This window comes from Borostomias antarcticus, assembly GCF_949987555.1.
Source record: "Borostomias antarcticus genome assembly, chromosome: 9".
Lineage (NCBI taxonomy): Eukaryota > Metazoa > Chordata > Actinopteri > Stomiiformes > Stomiidae > Borostomias > Borostomias antarcticus.
Window position 1 is genome coordinate 17,075,178 of NC_140242.1, and position 17,732 is coordinate 17,092,909.

The window sequence follows — 17,732 nt, forward strand, 5'->3', positions numbered from 1 at the left end:
ACAGCTCCTGCTGACTTAATAACGGTCATCATGATTCTCGTTTAGTAGGCTATTACAAAACTTTATTTCAATATGAAACTGGCCTAAGTTTAACTCACCTGGACATATGCTGTGAGAAAATAGGGGAAGGTTTGAGGTCTGCATATCTTCTGAACCCGTCTTCAGAGTGAGACTAACACGCAGAGAGCTGCACACACGCTGACGTCTCCTCTACGGCTACGTACCGAGCCTGGGGGACCGGAGCCTAACGTTTCACTCACTTCACAACACCTTGAGCAGGGAGCGCAGTCTATCCCCAAAGCCTGTGGCATCGCACAAAAAATAACTCCAGGAGCCATATAGCTATAGTTTCAAGCATGTTACACTTTCGGAATTCTGCATCTAAGCAATTTCTCCTGCCAACAGTTTAGCCTACTGTGTGAGCAGTTTTGGAAGACCGCGTTTCCACGCTGCTGTGAGATTTCTCTTCTTTGGAAAGATGTGGACCTCTCACGATTCTATTGGATTTGTTTTCTTATCCAGTTTATGCATCCAATTCGGATTCGCATTTGAAGGTAAGACCGATATCCTTGTGCTATGTCTATTTCCAACATCTACGAGGTTGCCTTTTGGGTATAAAATAAACCAAAGAAAGTCCGTGGAACATAAATTCAGACGAAAATAATAACCTATTTAGATTATATTGACTGCGACACGTCTAGCCAACTCCGAGCCGGAAAAATGTAGCCTAACCGCTAAAAAGTCTTTACCACAATGAGAAAAACGCAACTGTTGATTGTTCAAAGCGAAGCTGCCCGGTGTGGTTTTGTCGTTTGTAAATCGAGCACAGTTTGGTGCGTTCGGCACAAGTTCATATAAGGATGCAGTCTTAACTTTGAATGCTTGTCGCGCTCACTGCCGATTCAAAGTCGGAGATATGCAGATATAGGGAGCGAGGGAACGTGCCGATAGATGGACGGCGGTGGTGTTTCAGGACCGTAGACAGCTCCCTCCGTGTCAGAGAGCGGCACCAGCAGCGGTTCACTTCTCTCCGCAGACTCCCCATCCACAGCCATCCCACACAACCGCTAGCTCTGCCAGATGCGCTTGATTCTTATTCTTATTTGCATTAAGATACAGATGCTTTTAAAGAATACAGTGACTTTTGGTCATTTTTTTGGCGTTTATAAACCAAAGTGTTGAGCCCAGGGACTGCACGTTAATCTTCGATGCTGTCATGGTAAAATCAGCATAATTATTTAAAAAGCATTTATTTATTGTTAAGTAGGCCGATTTAAGTTCAAGACATCATATTGATTTTCATAATAACACATTAGAATAATTTGTAAGCCATATGCTGTCCAGTATTTGCTTATCATGTATTTGCTTTAGTAAAAAAAAAAAATGTAGCCTTTTTTTTCGTGTAGGCCAAATAATATGTCCGCGTCGTATAGGCTAGATGTCGTTAGCATGCGCCAGTCCGTATCAGCCCTAGTCATCATTCAGGATGAAGATATTATGCCAATCGCTGTAACGGTTTTAGATGCATGGGAGTCCCCGCCATTTCGTGGATTCACACACGGCGTTCACTAAAACATTTTCACCTCGAATGAAACATCACAAATCTTAATACGGTATCCTACTGTCTGCTACTTGCCCTAACGTTACTATCTGGATCCATAACTTTGTCACGTGTAAATTGTTACAGGACACAGCCAGTATGTTGAATAATTAAATGAGTGTGTCTGTCTTCCAGGCAGGTTTACGGATCTGCCCTCCAATATAACGGCGAAGGAAGGTCAGAATATCGAGATGGCGTGCGCGTTCCAGAGCGGGACCGCGTCCGTGTACTTGGAGATCCAGTGGTGGTTCATTAAGGCGCCGGTGGAGAGGAGCGCCAGCGAGGAGGAGGAGGAGGAGGTACGGAGAGTCACTATGCGTCGATTAAAATGTGCACTATTAAGCACATGACTGTGGAACGATGTCATCGCAGATATTGATTATGATTGATCAGCCTATGACATTGTCTTGTGAATACTTCAAGGAGAAGTCAATAACAGAATGACATGTAACTGCACGTTAAAGGACAATGCTCGTTTTTGACAACCTGGACCTTATTTACGACATATTATAAGACGTTTGACTCACCGAGATCACTTTGGTGTAGTTCGGAGGCCTGTAGAAGAAATTTAAAATCCAGAGCGAGCCAGTATATCCATGTAATGGCGGTGGTGGGGGCAACGAGAATGCAGCTTCTAAAAATCTATTTTCTGCCGCGAAACGGTTGTTTTCATCAATCTGTTTTGATTAATCGCTAGTTGTGCTTACATAGAGCATAACTGTTGTGGTTTTCACATGCCATGATCTTTGGAAACGTCTTTCGAAACGAAATAGCTTCCTGACTTGCTCCAGCACTAATGCGCACAGCGCGCAATCGTTGCTCCAGCACGCTGTGCGCATGCGTGCTGGAGCAAGTGAGGAAGCTATTTCGTGTATAAAGACGTTTCTAAAGATCATATTACAGAGGCATGTGAAATACCACAACAGGCCTATGCTCTCTATGTAAGCACAACTAGCGATTCATCAAGACAGATTGATGAAAACAACCGTTTCGCGGCAGAAAATAGATTTTTAGAAACTGCATTCTCGTTGCCCCCTACACCGCCATTACATGGATATACTGGCTCGCGCTGGATTTTACATTTCTTCTACAGACCTCCGAACTACACCAAAGTGATCTCGGTGAGTCAAACGTCTTAAAATATGTCGTAAATAAGGTCCAGGTTGTCAAAAACGAGCATTGCCCTTTAATCAGTGAGGTTGAATAATGAGGAGACGCCAGATCATCCACCCCAGGGTGATGACCCACTGATAAACCACATGAAGAGAGCATAGTCCGTTGGTTGTGTAGATGTAACCGAGTGAATCTTGAGTCCTCATAAACCCTGGTGGATTGAGTGTAGTCCCCGGAGGTAGTGGTAGTGAGTAGCTAGTGAAACTCACTTCCCTAGTATAAAGGATGTGCTAACGATCTTGCCGAAAGGGATATCTCTCTTGGCATAGTTGTTAACACATCCGACTTGCAAGCACAAGGTTGCAGGTTTGCGACCCGCCCTGGACAATCCCTTAATATGGGTCAAACCAACGAGAAACACAACACAGACAAGAGTACCGTTATGAAGAGTCCCCAGGGTGTACGGTCATGGGCCCCCGTCGCCCCCTGTAACACATTCAGGTAAACCCATGGTTCAGGTAAACAAACCCATGGCACTGCGAGGGTCTGAACACTGCGGTGAACAGTTCCATTGGCGCTGAGGTGAACAGTTCTACTGGTGCTGAGGTGTTGCTTGTAACAGTTTCTTTTGTTACTTTGTAGTGTCAGACGGGAGGGATGGATGGATGGATGAATGGATGGATGGATGGATGGATGGATGGATGGATGGATGGATGGATGGATGGATGGAAGGACGGACGGATGGATGGAGGGAGGGATGGATGGAGGGATGGATGGATGGATGGAAGGACGGATGGAAGGAGGGATGGATGGATGGATGATGGGATGACTGTCTGGTACTTGTTTACGGTATTCAGATGTCTGGTTTATAGCGGGGTGCGTTTTTAGGTATAGTTTGTTTGTTAGTTCATCATTACTGACATCAAACGCTAGACTCTTTCCTTTGATAAAAGCTCTTCTACTTGACTATGGCAATACAACACTGTGGAGAGAGAAATGCACACATCTACTATGGTACACAGTGCACGCACACGCTCAACACACATACACACACGTACACACACACACACACAAACAAAGAAACAAATATTGTAAATGCACACAGACACACACACATATAAACAAAGACACACACACATGCACGTACACACACACACACACACACACAAACAAAGAAACATACACACGCACGTACACACTCTCACACACACTCACACACACACACACACACACACACACACACACAAACAAGTACATGCACACACACACGCACCCCCCTCTGTTCCTTCGACATCCACATGGCTTAAGACTGTTATATCAGCTCAATTGTTGTCAGGCTTCATGTCAATGTCGCCAAAGCATCTGATCTGTTTGATCCACGGCTGGCAGATGAGAGCTGAAGGAGCCGCTGATGCAGGCGTGGCATCGTTGCTGCTGCATCTCTTTCTCTTTTATGGCAGCTGTTTGAAATGACAAGCGCGTTTGCCCTGCATGTGTATTTTTGGGGGGTTTATGGAAACAGACCCGGAGCTATGGAAGGGTGTTGCATTTGGATACAGCAGTAGGATATAGCAGGGGGGAAGAGGAGGTGCTGGGTAGTTTGAAATACCGTACACCAGTGTTTAGACAGCATCTGAGGGCACCCCCACTACACAAAGGTGAAATGGCTGTTTATCTCAATTCTGTGAGGTATTGAACCCGCTTTACATTCTCTCTCTCTCTCTCTCTCTCACACACACACACACACACACACACACACACACACTCTCAGACACACTCTCATCTACACGATAGTGCTCTCTCCCCCTCCCTCTCCCTGTCCCGCACACTCACCCACATGATCGTCTCACACTCACCCACATGATCTCCCTCTCTCTCTGTCTCTCTCTCTCTCTCCCTCTCTTTCTCCCTCTTTCTCTCTCTCTCTCTCTCTCTCTCCTCTCCCTCTCTCTCCCCCCCTCTTTCTCTCTCTCTGTCACTCTTACCACATATGCACGTGTGTTCTGCTCTGTAGTTGGGCGGTGGTCTCTCTCTCTTTCTCAGTAGATCCTCCTCCAGGTCAGATTGCTCTCTATCCTCTTAATCCACGGCCATCCTGTTGGCCATCAAATCAATCCACGGAGTAAATCTTCACAATCCCATTCTGCAGGTAATTCTATTTGGGGTGGGATTATGGTCAGATATAAGTTAAATGGATGATATGGAGAGATATCACTAAAGGTAACGGTTGCAGAATCCCTTTAGGCTGTTCAGTTGACTGGCTGTATTAACTCTCTTTGACCGTCTCTGTAACAACTCTTCTGTGGTGGAGGTTAGGCACAGCCCTGGGGTCCACTTATCCTGCCTGTACTAGTGGAAGGCCTGGAGGCTGCTTCACACCACACAACTCTAACTATTTAGTTATTGTAAACAAAAGAAAGAAACAAAAATCTTGTTTTTCCACACCACCACTCCCAAGGGGGGTGAGCTTAATTTTGGCGCGAGGATCCGCCACTCTACAGCAACCCCATCTGGTGTGGGGGTCACGAAAGGGTCAGGTCTCTCTTCCGGATGCCGTCCGGTTGTGCGACGGACCTCCAGCAGCGACAGGGGACGATTGGACAATAGGTCGGGTGTGATTGGCTACTAGATTGGGTGAAAAAAGGGATAAAAATCAGAGAGGAAAAAACAAAGAAAAAAAGAAAAGAAAAATGTGAGGTGGTCCCAGGTCTGTGTGTGTTGGTGTCTGTCTGTGTGCTGTTTCCAGGTCTGGAGGTGTTGGTGTCTGTCTTTGTGCTGGTCCCAGGTCTGTATGTGTTGGTGTCTGTCTTTGTGTTTGTGCGGTGAGGCTGAGGTCATACACCAACCCAGTGCAGTCCTAGAGATGAGGGGTGCATAGCATCCTCTCTAAGACCTGTCAGACTTAATTCATGTGGCATGTGAACATGGTCTCCCTGAGAAGCTATCAGAAGCTTATAGTAGGGAGCCATTTGACATTCAACACAGACATTACATACAGTTTAGACGCATACAAGTACACGACAGTACAATCATACAATACCAACACAGAACAATACAACACCTAACTACAATACGAATACAATACCAACACAAAACTATACATAACAATACAACACATAATACAACACCAGTACAATACAAACACATAACAATACAATACCAACACATAACGATAACAATAATAAGATCCCAAAAAGGTCATATGTAGTTATAAATATGAGCTTAATAGTTGCTCTTTTAAGCACTTTTTGAAGATGGAGATGGACTGTGATGCTTTGAGGATCAAGCTGAGCTTCACCTTTAGAATACAAAACACGTTTACCTAACTCTCTTTCCACTACGCTATCCAGCCTCTTAATTCTGGTGGGCTCTAACCGGCAGCCCTTCTTTTGCTTGCAGGTCTTTATTTCCTGAAGTGGGTGTTTCAGCAGGAAGCATAAAATCCATGGCTGTGCTGCAATCTCTTGACCTTCCCGTCTCTGTCCCCAGGACCGGCTCTCCACCCGGCGGTCAGGGTCGATACGATGCACACACCTGATAACTGCTCCCATCGACCCCAGTCTCATTACCACACACTCACAGAGGGGGCGGAGGGATGGATGGTGAGGTGGAGGGAGAGATTGAAAGAGGGGTGGGGGGATAGAGAGATGGAAGGAGGGAGTGATGGAGGGAGAGAGTGATGGAGGGAGGGAGTGATGGAGTGACGGTGGCTTGGCTGACTTGTAGGCAGGCTATCTTAGGGTCTATTAGGCCTCTTTCTACCTGCTGCTTCTGACAACCCTCCCCCCTCCTTTCCTCCCTCCCGTAATGAAAGGCTCACACACCCACACACACATACACGCCCCCAACACATACACACAAACACACACACACACACACACACTGACAAAGAGTAGGGGAGGCCCAGCTGAATTGTCTAATTATTGGACTAATCAGTCAATGATAATGGATATTTGCAAGTAATCAGTCCAAAATCACCTTTGGAAAGACAGAGAGTCACAGTAGCAAGTATCATGTACCTCAGTCATTCGATCTTGATCCTCTGTGGATGACATTTCACAATGGGCTACTGACAGCTAGTGGGCTACTGACAGCCAGTACTGTATATCCCCTGGGCTTTGGAAATGGCTGTTGATTGAATTTGAATTGAGGTCTGCAGGTTGCAGACGTGTGCTGTAAGTTATCTGAATATGTATAATGTTGCTTGGACAGTGACAGATATTGTACCAGCTAGATTACTGTAGGTGTGCCAGATAATGGGTGTTGTGAACCACTACTAATACATCTCTGTGAAGGGACTATCTGAGGGTGTGAGGTAACAGAGCGTTCTGTGGTACCAATCACAGTCATGTTCCTGTGTGCTGGTTCACTGATGCTGGGATGTTATGTCCATGGGGAACCTTCCTTCATTCCCGGCCTCCATTCAGTAACTGTAATGATCCCGCCTACCTTAGTGCAGGTATTTCAGTAGCTCTTACTACAGTACATAGACCTACCCACTGTAAGATGTGTTGCATGACTTTACTTTTTTGTAGTGATGGTAGTGTAACAGGCCGGAAGTGTAACAGGATGGTAGGGTGGGGGTAGAGTGTGTGATCCCTCACAGACAGCAACAGAGTGTCTTCAGCAGATTCACCCCTGCATGGTGATGTACCATCAAAGAAAACAGCAGAGGAGGGAGGAGAGAGGAGGAGGAGAAGAGTAAAGAGAGGCCCAGTGAGACAATGAGCGAGATCTACCTGGAGAGTTTCTATCTGGAGAAGAGTTTCTACCTGGATGCTAGTTTTTTTGGCTATCTGCTCCCTTGTCTGTTTGAATGTCTCTCAGCATCATCTATTGACTGGGAAAAAAGAAAAAAAGATGTCCCTGGACTGGTTTGCCCTTTGATGTTTTCTGCAATATCCATGATTCCGAAATTGCTTCACTGACGGTGATTTTAAAAAGGCCCACACACAGAATGTAAGTATTTAAGGCAAATAATATTAACTTAGCCTGGCTGTGCCCCTTCAAGGTGGGGAATGATCATTAGAATGAAACATCTTTCTGATTTATTGAACAAAGTTGTGATGCTTGTTCACAAGAACCACGTCACAGGACAAGAATTAGAGAAAGCCATGGATTCCTCTTTATTCTCCTCAGAAAAACTAGAGCGTGTCCAGTGTCCGATTTTGTCCGAGAGCAGGAGTAGGACAGAGACTGGAGACCCGAGTCATATCGGGTATTTTACGGATCCGACAGGAGTAGTAGCAAGTAGCAGTAGCATTAATCACTTAGGCTGTCATGGCTGTTGGCTTGCATGCTGTTGCATCACAGTTTGATGGAATTGCGATTTATCCTCTGAATCTTGACAGGATCAATCGCTGTTTTGTCAGGCTGTGATGTGGCAGCATGGAAATGAAATGGCCGTAAATAAATAAGGCTACACAAAGCTGCCGCTAGGTTTGACACAAGGTAGGCTACTGGTGGTGGCTGCCGTGTCTCCGCTCGCGTCGTGCATCTCACTGAATTTGCGTCATGCGTTCCTCTCGGGTATTACACATAATGACAAACAGACCCGGGACCCGAGGTAATAGAATCGGATCCACCCGAACCCAATTGATCATAATAAAAGCGTGGAAATGTGAACCCGGACCCTTACGGGTCTCGGGTTCGGTTCGGGTCCTCTCGGATTTACCCGACCCGTGATGACCTCTAGTTGGGGGTATTTAAACAGGGTGCGGACCTCTCTTCACTTATCAGTTATATTTTTTTGGTTGAGCATCCATTACTTCTCATTCTTGGATGTGCATGCATTTCTCTGCTGCTGCAGGTAGCATGGCTAACCAAGGCAGCAGATGTTTTCAAAGCTTTTGTGCTTTTCATTGTTGCCTGTGGAGCAGTGGGGCCAGGGCTTGGAGCGTGCTGCTCTGCCAGAGCGACTCAGCTCACTTTTTAACAACACACAGGCCTTGAGAGAGGAGACACTTCCTGAGCTTCTATTCCATCTTGGGGAAGGACTTTTGTACTTGAATGATGCCGACAGGCCATGCCAGTAATGTCATCCAATTCAATTTGTCGGGTCAGAACCAGAGTGGTGTTGGACAAGGCAAGGTGTAACGCGCCAAAGGGGCAATAAGATAACAACTGCTATTCAAATCGCTCTGCTCAGGATGCGAGCGTTCTTTGAGTAATGCAGCAATGCTGTGCATTGTGTACACTGTGCCAACAGTATATCAGCTTTGTATGTTTGACATCGTTTGTGTGTGAGTTGTGTGTCAATGTGTCTGCTGATTGTGCCTTTGTCTGCATTGTACATTTAGCACACAGAGGGAGCTGCATCGCTACATTGGTGGCAGGGATACTGCCGCTTCTCCCAGTGCTGTCTGTGCGTCAGAGGCCAGGGCCCTGCTCCCCGCACTGTCTGCTGGGCTGGTGGCAGGTTCACTCCAGCAGATTGCCAGCAGTGATAGCAGAGGACGGGGTGTATGTGTATCACCCACAGGGACAGGAAATTAAACATAGATTAGGATGATTGAGGGTCCACCATGTTCCACTCTAGAGAGGGATTAGGCCAAGGTATGAGAGTTGTATAGATTGAACACACGCACACACACAGACACAGGCACACACACACATGCACACACACACACACACACACACACACAGGCACACACACGCATGCACACACACACACACGCACACACAGATGCAGGTACGCACATACACATGTACTCACGTACGCGCACACACACACACACACACAGAACTGCAACAGGATCACCACACAATCAGCTAATATATTTAACACTGTTTAACATATATAACACTGTTTTTATTCAGGACGGAGACAGGAACATGTATTTTTAAGACTGATGTTACTGGATTAATTAAAGGTATAATATGTAGTATGTGGATTATTTCCCCCATTTAGTGTCTAAAGATAAGCACTGCAACAACACAAAGTATTGGTTGCCAAAATGCCAGAGAATGGACTTTTTCAGTCATACTGTGATAAGATCTTCACTCCGAGAGGAACATAACGTTACACTAATCAGTAATCACAATCAAGTATTTCAGAGTGCCATGTAATAAGTTATGTTAGATGCTGTAGTGTGGAGATAACGTTAGGTCTGGCTATGCAGATTCCAGGAAAGATAAGGATAGCTAGTTAGCTAGCTTACCGGTCTAGTAGAAAAGTAGCCATGTCACCATGCGACTTTATCCCATGAAACTCCATAAACTTCGTCCAACGAGCAAAGGCTGGCCCGATATTTATCCAACTTTTGCTCCTTCTTTGGTCACTGAGCACGGTTCGCAGGGGCTCAGGCGGAGAAGCAGGACGACAAAACTCGACCATTTTACCAAATGTTTAGCTGAAAAGATTGAGCGGAAGCGGACGGAAAAGCTGCCGTTTTATAGTCGCACACACACTTGATGCTAACCAACTTCTATAATGCTGCTAATTCATGGAAGTATAAAGTTTGCTGGCTACTGCTAATCTCACAGTGGTGAAGCTAGAATTGTACCTGGCAACCCAGCGCGCAGTACCAACGCTGTAATACTATTGGCTGGTATGATATCAACAGAGTGTCATTGTCGGGCCATCAAAATTTCAGAATGTAATAATTTCAGACAAAATATATATTTTTTTATGGAAAAGCAATACTTTTACTCTGCAGCCTTCGCAAAGCCCTATGGATGTATTATTTTAGATTTTTAAAAAAAGTAATCCACATATAACACTATACCTTTAATATACTAGTAAGATTACCATTCTGATATGCTTTTCATTTTCACACAGGCTTCAGTCCCACTGTCTTTATAATGTGCATTGAATGTAAGCAAGAAATAGAAATGAACACCCATTCTCCATTATAGAACAGTAAAGTATATTTGAGTGCTGATATACTAGCATAATCTCCATGGAGAATGTGGATATAACTTTATATAGAAATAGCACACACGCACAAACACCCCCCCCCCCCCCCCACACACACACACACACATACACACACAGACACCCACAGACACACACGCACACACACACACAACACACACACACACACACACACACACACACACACACACACACACACACACACACACACACACACACACACACTCTAGCCTTCATAATATCACCAGGCATACATTATTAAAAGTACATCATGCATTAAACACACATAACTAAGTTAGGACATTAAAAACGTTTTAGGACATTAAAAGGACATTAGAAACGTTTGTGGAATGATGAGGAATTTCATTGAACATTTCTTTGGAGCCTTAGGCCCTTTGTTTGATGCTCACCATGTTCCACCAGTCTGTTACGAGTGCCATCTTCTTTGCGGTGGTGTTCTGGGGTAGCAGTATCAAAGCAGCGGGCGGCAACAGGATGGACAAGTCGATCAGGAGGGAGGCTCTGTTCAGTGGGTTAGCTGTTAAACATTCACCAATATTTAATCATTTGGGATTTGTTCGTATCTAAGAACAGAATCTGAAGAACAGTCATACTGTACGTACATATGAGTGTTTTCAAATAACATTTTATAATTATGGTCATGGTTTTACAAAGCAGTATGATTATAAAATAAGCACTATCCCACTGAGCGAAAGACGTGATTTCAACCTTGCGTCCATGCTTTATGTCGACCAAGCACTAAATACAGTATTACAATGAATAGAATGAATACAATGAAAACGAAATAGCAAATATATGCCCCAGAGAAGTCCTGTAAGCTAGCCTACAAGATAATTATCTGAGCACAAGAAGTGATTTCAATGTTTGCAAGCTTATCTCTCATGGTCCAGGATATTTATTTGTTAAGGTATTAACCTCTGCAAATATGAAAAAGATGCATCAGGTAAGTCCATAGGCTACAACAAGATAATGGATTATTTATTAATTTCAGCAATTGTGTGTCTTCTCCTGATACAAGGTTCAGTGAACGGGTAATAATATCCAAAGCCATGTTTTTAGGAGTTGCCCTACATCCACCACTGATGCTAAACATGACAGCTCGTTTGCTTTTAACTTCCTGCAGCTGTAGGCGATCTCCACTTCAGAACTACTTAAGTTCTATCTGTGTTTGGAGGCCGGCGCTCCACCGTCTTTAAAATTATATTTGATCATTCAAGTTCTCTCTCAACTTTCGTTCTCAATTCCTGTGACTTCTGTGTGTGCCATGTCCTTATATGGGCTAGCGAGGTGTGTACTATGCTAACTCGGTGGATCTGGCACATGCTTTCACAACATCTGATTGGCCCTCTTTGTATGTACGTTGGCATACAGTACCCGTTGACTGAGTTATATATATAAAACTCTCCTTGGGTTGGTCCCGATGTACTTATGTACATATTTTTCTAGAAGCCCAAATCATTATAACTTGCGCTCGCAAGATGTTCTGCAGATAGAGATAGATAGATAGATACTTTATTAATCCCCTTGGGGAAATTCTATGTATCCAATAGCTCACGGCACAGCACAACATAGAACGACACAGCAATACACAACACAACAAGAGACAGACGGCAAATTCAATCAATCGACAAAATGTGAGCCTATGATGAAAAAGTAATTTGCAGTTGTCTGTTCCTCGTCTTCGCATAGAGCTGGGGAAAAAAAGCTTTCAAATATTCTTCCCCCTCTGCTTGGAACACCCTCCAGAAAGACTTAAACCTGTCAGAACTGATCTCATATGATGCATTTAGTGAAATCGTAGAAATAGTAGAGATTGTCTCTGTACCTAATGTACATGCATTCCTGATACTGCCTTGTTACATGTTTACTGTATTGGTGTGTATGTTTGAAACCTAAATGTATCTGTTTTTATATGCTGCCCTCTTGGCCAGGTCTCTCTTGGAAAATAGATTTTAAATCTCAATGAGTTTTTCACCTGGTTAAATAAAGGTATAATTAAAAAAAATATATATATATAAAAACCTGCTGCCATCCCCTGACTGGCTGGACACTATGACCCTGAGCCAGCTCAGAGGGAGCTAAGACGGCCTGGTCTGGTGCCTGTCTTTTCTTGTCAGGACAGCTATTACTAGGTATTAATATGAATAGTCGACAACTTAGTTGCACCATTAATTTATAAAAAAAAAAAATAATTAGAATTTGTGTTTATTTTTCACTTTTTTGTTGTATTGTATGTACTTTTGTACACTTTTGTATACTTTTTTATATTGTGTCTCTTTTGTGCCTATTTTGTTCCTTATTGTACTGGCTCCTTTACTTTTATGTACATTTACATTTGTGTTGTATTGCATCCATCCATCCATCCATCCATCATTATGTGGACAGCAGACTGCGGAAGAATACAACTGCTCCTCTCAGGCCCGCTTTAGGGAAGAGTTGTTGCACATGACCCACATTCACACACTACCTCCTGCACGGGCATGGATTAGCCCAGTTTCCTGAGCTATGCTCCCCTGACGCTATCAGGGAGGTCTGGAGGGTGTTACCGGCCGTTTAGTTGAGGAAGATCTCAGGAATGGACTGGGGAGAAGATTACACTCAAGTGTGTCTACAGGGAGGTGAGAGCCCTCACACACACACACACACACACATGCACACAAACGCAGGCACGCACACACACACACACACACACACACACACTCAGACGTGTGTGTGTGACCCTTGTCTGTGACCCTTGTCTTCTCTAGCTATCAGCCTGATGCCATGCTACAGTAATTGGATTGATTAAGAGCTGATTTTGGGTCTCTTGAGATGTGTCTGGTGGATGGTCCATCACAAGCGCAGAGCAGCTGGATGAGTGTCTGCACACGAGTGTCTGATTAGATTAAAGCAGCTGAATCCTGCAGATGGGTGGGATGACATCAGCTGTAGCTGTGACGGCAGCTGCTAGGCTCCGCCCCCTTCCGTGGGCGGTCGGTTCACGCCCACAGGTCTCAGATGATCTGGTCAGAGCTGGGAGGAGGGAGGGAGGAGAGATGGGGGGAGGGGGAGGGGGAGAGAGAGAGAGAAATAAATAAATAAATGATGTGTGCCTGAGAAAGAGAGGGAGGGGAGAGCAATCCTATATCCAGGGATAATATATCTCACTATTTTAGTTGCTAGGCCATCGAGGATATTAGCAGTACCATATTACACTGCTGGGACACTCTGACACTGATCACACAATGAAATGTGGTCATGTGTTGTCATTGACAATAATCCTTTCATCGATTCGGCCCTCAACTTCCTTGCTTGGGTCATATTTCTGTATGGTCCTATCAATTTACCCATTTGACGTTTTGTTGCTCCAAACAAATCATATCGTGCAGCTTGTGATAAATAAAATTCACCACCGAGAGGTCAGACAAAGAGAGAGAGAGAGGGAAAGGGAGCCATCATGTACTGGAGACTGACAGAAGCTACAGTAAGCAGGAGAAAACAGAATTTTGCCAGTTATGGACTAGAGATGAACCCCGGACGTTTAGAGTCCACGTCAGATGTACAGTAGTCTCACATCTATCTCCACACTTAGTTTATGCTGTGCCAGCACTGGAGAAAGGTCTGGCTGGACTCATTAGAGGCTGGGCAGGCTCAGCTGCCGGTCCCTCTTGTATTTTCCAATATTCTGAATCTTCTTCTTCCTAGGAAGTCTTCCCATGCATGAAAAGTCACCAAACTTTGCACTTAGGTCCAGTCCGATGCCAGAAGTCCTCAACTTGCATTGTGGGCCAATAGTCCTAATGGTGGCGCTACAGCAACCATCTAAAGTTTAAAACTTTAAAAAATCATAACAAAAAAGCCATACATGCCATCACTTTGCAACCACCACTAAAAAGCAGGCCCAAGTGAACAGAAACTTCGAGCTTTGAGCTGGCAGGAATTATGAAGTCCATCATTCTGTTTTTCTCAAAAAATGTAAAACCTATCAAACCCTACTCCTCCCACATGTATTGGTCAATTGACACCCCAATTGCAATTCTTCAGATTGTCCTCCACAGACGATCTTCACCTTCACTTCACTATTTTTTTTTAAATTGAGCCCATAGCGCATCAAAATGTCTTACTGTAAACAGTACTGTATGCAGCTACTGCAAATACTCGCTCAATAAATCTCCAATGTTCACGAAAAAAATAAATCATGACGTCAATGTAGTATGAAATATTTCAGAATTTTATCTCAAAACATTTTTGACAGTATTTTTGAAGTCTGTCCTAATTTTGTCCCCTCAAACAACTGCTGTTCGTACAGGAAAAAATATATTACCCACAATCCTATAGTGCAACAGCATTGTCTCCACCAATCAGAGACGTTGTTGGCAACCCTGCCCCAATAGCGGACCCTAGGACTACAACTGGCTAAATTAACTCTGATTGAGAGGACACCTGTGCCACTGATTGTCTGATTAGTTTCCACCTGTCTTGTTAGGGCGTATTCACATATGTCAGTGCGCACCAAAAGCGAAAGTGATACATTGTTTCATTTCTCAGCTACTGCGGTTCGCTTTCACACAGCACTTTCTTTACTCTGGTCCAAATGCAGCACCACAAGTCACATGAAAAGGCTAAGTGCTGTCATTGGTCAATATCTTTCTGGGGGCGGGTGCAAGAGTGTCATGAAAAACTCCCGGGAAGAACACATTTATAATGGTTTATAAGGTAGTTGCGTCGGTCCAAGGTCACGCGCTTTCACACCATAACTGGTGCGCACAAGAATTTGGTTGAAGCCACTCCGAGACCACCCCTTCTTGAGACCACCCCTTCTGGAGGGTCTCGGTGCGGCTGTTTTGGTGCGCACCTGAGTGCAATTGCTGTGTTCACACAGGCCTAAACGAAGCGCTCTCAGGCCCAAAGCTCGTTTGGTGCGCACTAACTGGTGTCTGTGTGAATACACCCTTAGTCTGTGTATATATAGCCTACATGTAGCTCCCACAGTCCAGTTCTTTGTCTGTTCATTATTTGCTGTAGCTGTGCATTGTCCCTGGTGTTTCCTGTGTCATCTTGTAAGTTTGTAAGCTTTGTCTTTTGTTCTCCCCCTGTTGAGTCTGTACTGTAGACAATTTTTAACTGATCTAAAGTCAAAAAGGATTTGCCAAGATTCGCTCAAAGAGGTCAAGTCTGGTTTATTGAGAAAACATACAAGCGCAAGGACTTCAAAGGAAACGCACGTGACTGGTATCCAGCAGAAGTGCCGCAGTCTGGTCTTGCGCCGCCTTATATTCAAAGCAATACACAGGCATGACGCTTCCAGGGATGTGATTGGCTAACCCATTGTACACGTCATATTAAATGGCAGGCATCATCAACAGTGGTCGAGAATACAGACACGTGACATGAGAAAAGGCGGTAATTCTTGCAGGGACAATGGGACAAATGATGGTTATTCTGGAGCAGACAACGTCTAGGTGTGTTGACCTCCTGGAGGTCATCCTGTCATAAATTAGATTAGCACAGCTATGTGAAAGGTTGAGGGAGGTGATGAATTACAAAGGAGGTGGTGAAACTACAATTTCTATGACAGTACCTTAGTTTTATTGTTTGGTCTTTGGTTTCGTTTTTTTACCCCTCGTGGTGACTTTAACATTTTGTGGAGACACCCCAGGTGAATAGGAAAAAAAATATCCTTAATAGGTATCACCATCAAACTCCCCCAGTTTGTTAAGTACATTAAGGAGCATCTTTTTTGTATTACAAGTTCTACAATTTCTGAAATCTTATGGATTAATATGCAAATTAGTCATTATATGCGCTTAATATGCGATAATTTGCATAATTTCGGGACATAATTTTTTAAAATTGGTTCAAGCCAGATTCAAAATTCTTGTTTCATTTTGTTCACATATCCCTATTCAAAATTTTGTCCAAGGGGGATTTTTGATATCTCTTTTCTTCACTTCAGAAATCAGAAAATACTGTCAACAGTCATAAAAATACCAATTTTCGCCATGTTTTAGGGATAAACTGTAGGGATAAACTGTTATATAAATCAGGCTATGAATGAAATTTAAAAAATCCCCCTTGGCCAAACCCTTCAGAATATGGATCGGAACAAAACTGGAAAGTTAGGTGTATGTAGGTGCAACTCAAGTGGTGGTTTTGATGTCCCAAAGATGAGAAATAACTCATTTTGAGAAAACGGGCTTTGAAAATTTGTATTTAAAAAAAACATACATTTGCATTGGAAACCAATATTTACAAACACAGTATCCAATCACATCATTAGTAACAACATTACACAACATCTGAAAACACATAGAAACTGAAAACTGAATAACACAGCATGTTGTGGATTCAAAATAGTCCAGGAGTAGACATTTTGTATAGAGAAGCAAGACCTATTTAGTTGGAAGCCCACTCACCACGTCAAGGTACAGCCCACGAGTGGGATGTTAGTAAGACGAGACTAGAGATGAGACAATGTTAGTAGGGAAGAGAACATTCCCTTTAAGAAAGCTTGTATTATTTTGTTAAACAGATCATGGACAAAGATAGACACATTTGACGAGGACATGCATGAGAAAACAGATTATCTAACTTTTTTTTTTTTTAGGCGTTTTACATGGAGAAAACATGAATGAATGAATGAACATGGAGAGTAAGCTGATTCATAAATACACAGGACAAGATGTGGTAAACAATGCAGGGTAAACACCAATATAAGCTAAATATAGATTGCCAAACAAACAAGGGATATAACCATCGTCAAAAGCAACACCATAGGAGACATCAAGCTACGCCGTCATAGGTCTACAGAGTCACTCCTCAGATGGAACCACACTAGCGGTTTCACAAAACTGTTCTAGGCAGCTGGTTTGTAGAACCCACTCAGCTGCAGTCCACAAAACTGTTCTAAGCAGCTGGTTTGTAGAACCCACTCAGCTGCAGTCCACAAAACTGTCCTAAAACCACAATATGTTCCTGGTGCGCATGGGGTTGTACTGGACATACAGTGAAGCAGACTACCCCATATTGCCGCCTTCATGTTGTCCACTGAACGCTGGTTATTGAGAATTATTGTAATAATTCTCAATAACTGTAATAATTTTGTAACATTTTGCATTTATTGGCAGTCAGCTTACCTACCTC

General features: G+C 43.8%; 1 protein-coding gene across 1 annotated transcript in view; it reads left to right on the forward strand.

Annotated features, from left to right (window-relative positions):
* Positions 1 to 478: 478 nt before the first annotated feature.
* The window catches only part of vstm2a (V-set and transmembrane domain containing 2A), a gene marked incomplete at both ends in the record, with an annotated part of 158,243 nt that continues 140,989 nt past the window's right edge, over positions 479 to 17,732 (forward strand). Inside the window, 2 exons of the mRNA XM_084443043.1 lie at positions 479 to 554; positions 1,736 to 1,899. Coding sequence (XP_084299169.1) covers positions 479 to 554; positions 1,736 to 1,899 — 240 coding nt within the window. The remainder of the gene's footprint in view (positions 555 to 1,735; positions 1,900 to 17,732) is intronic.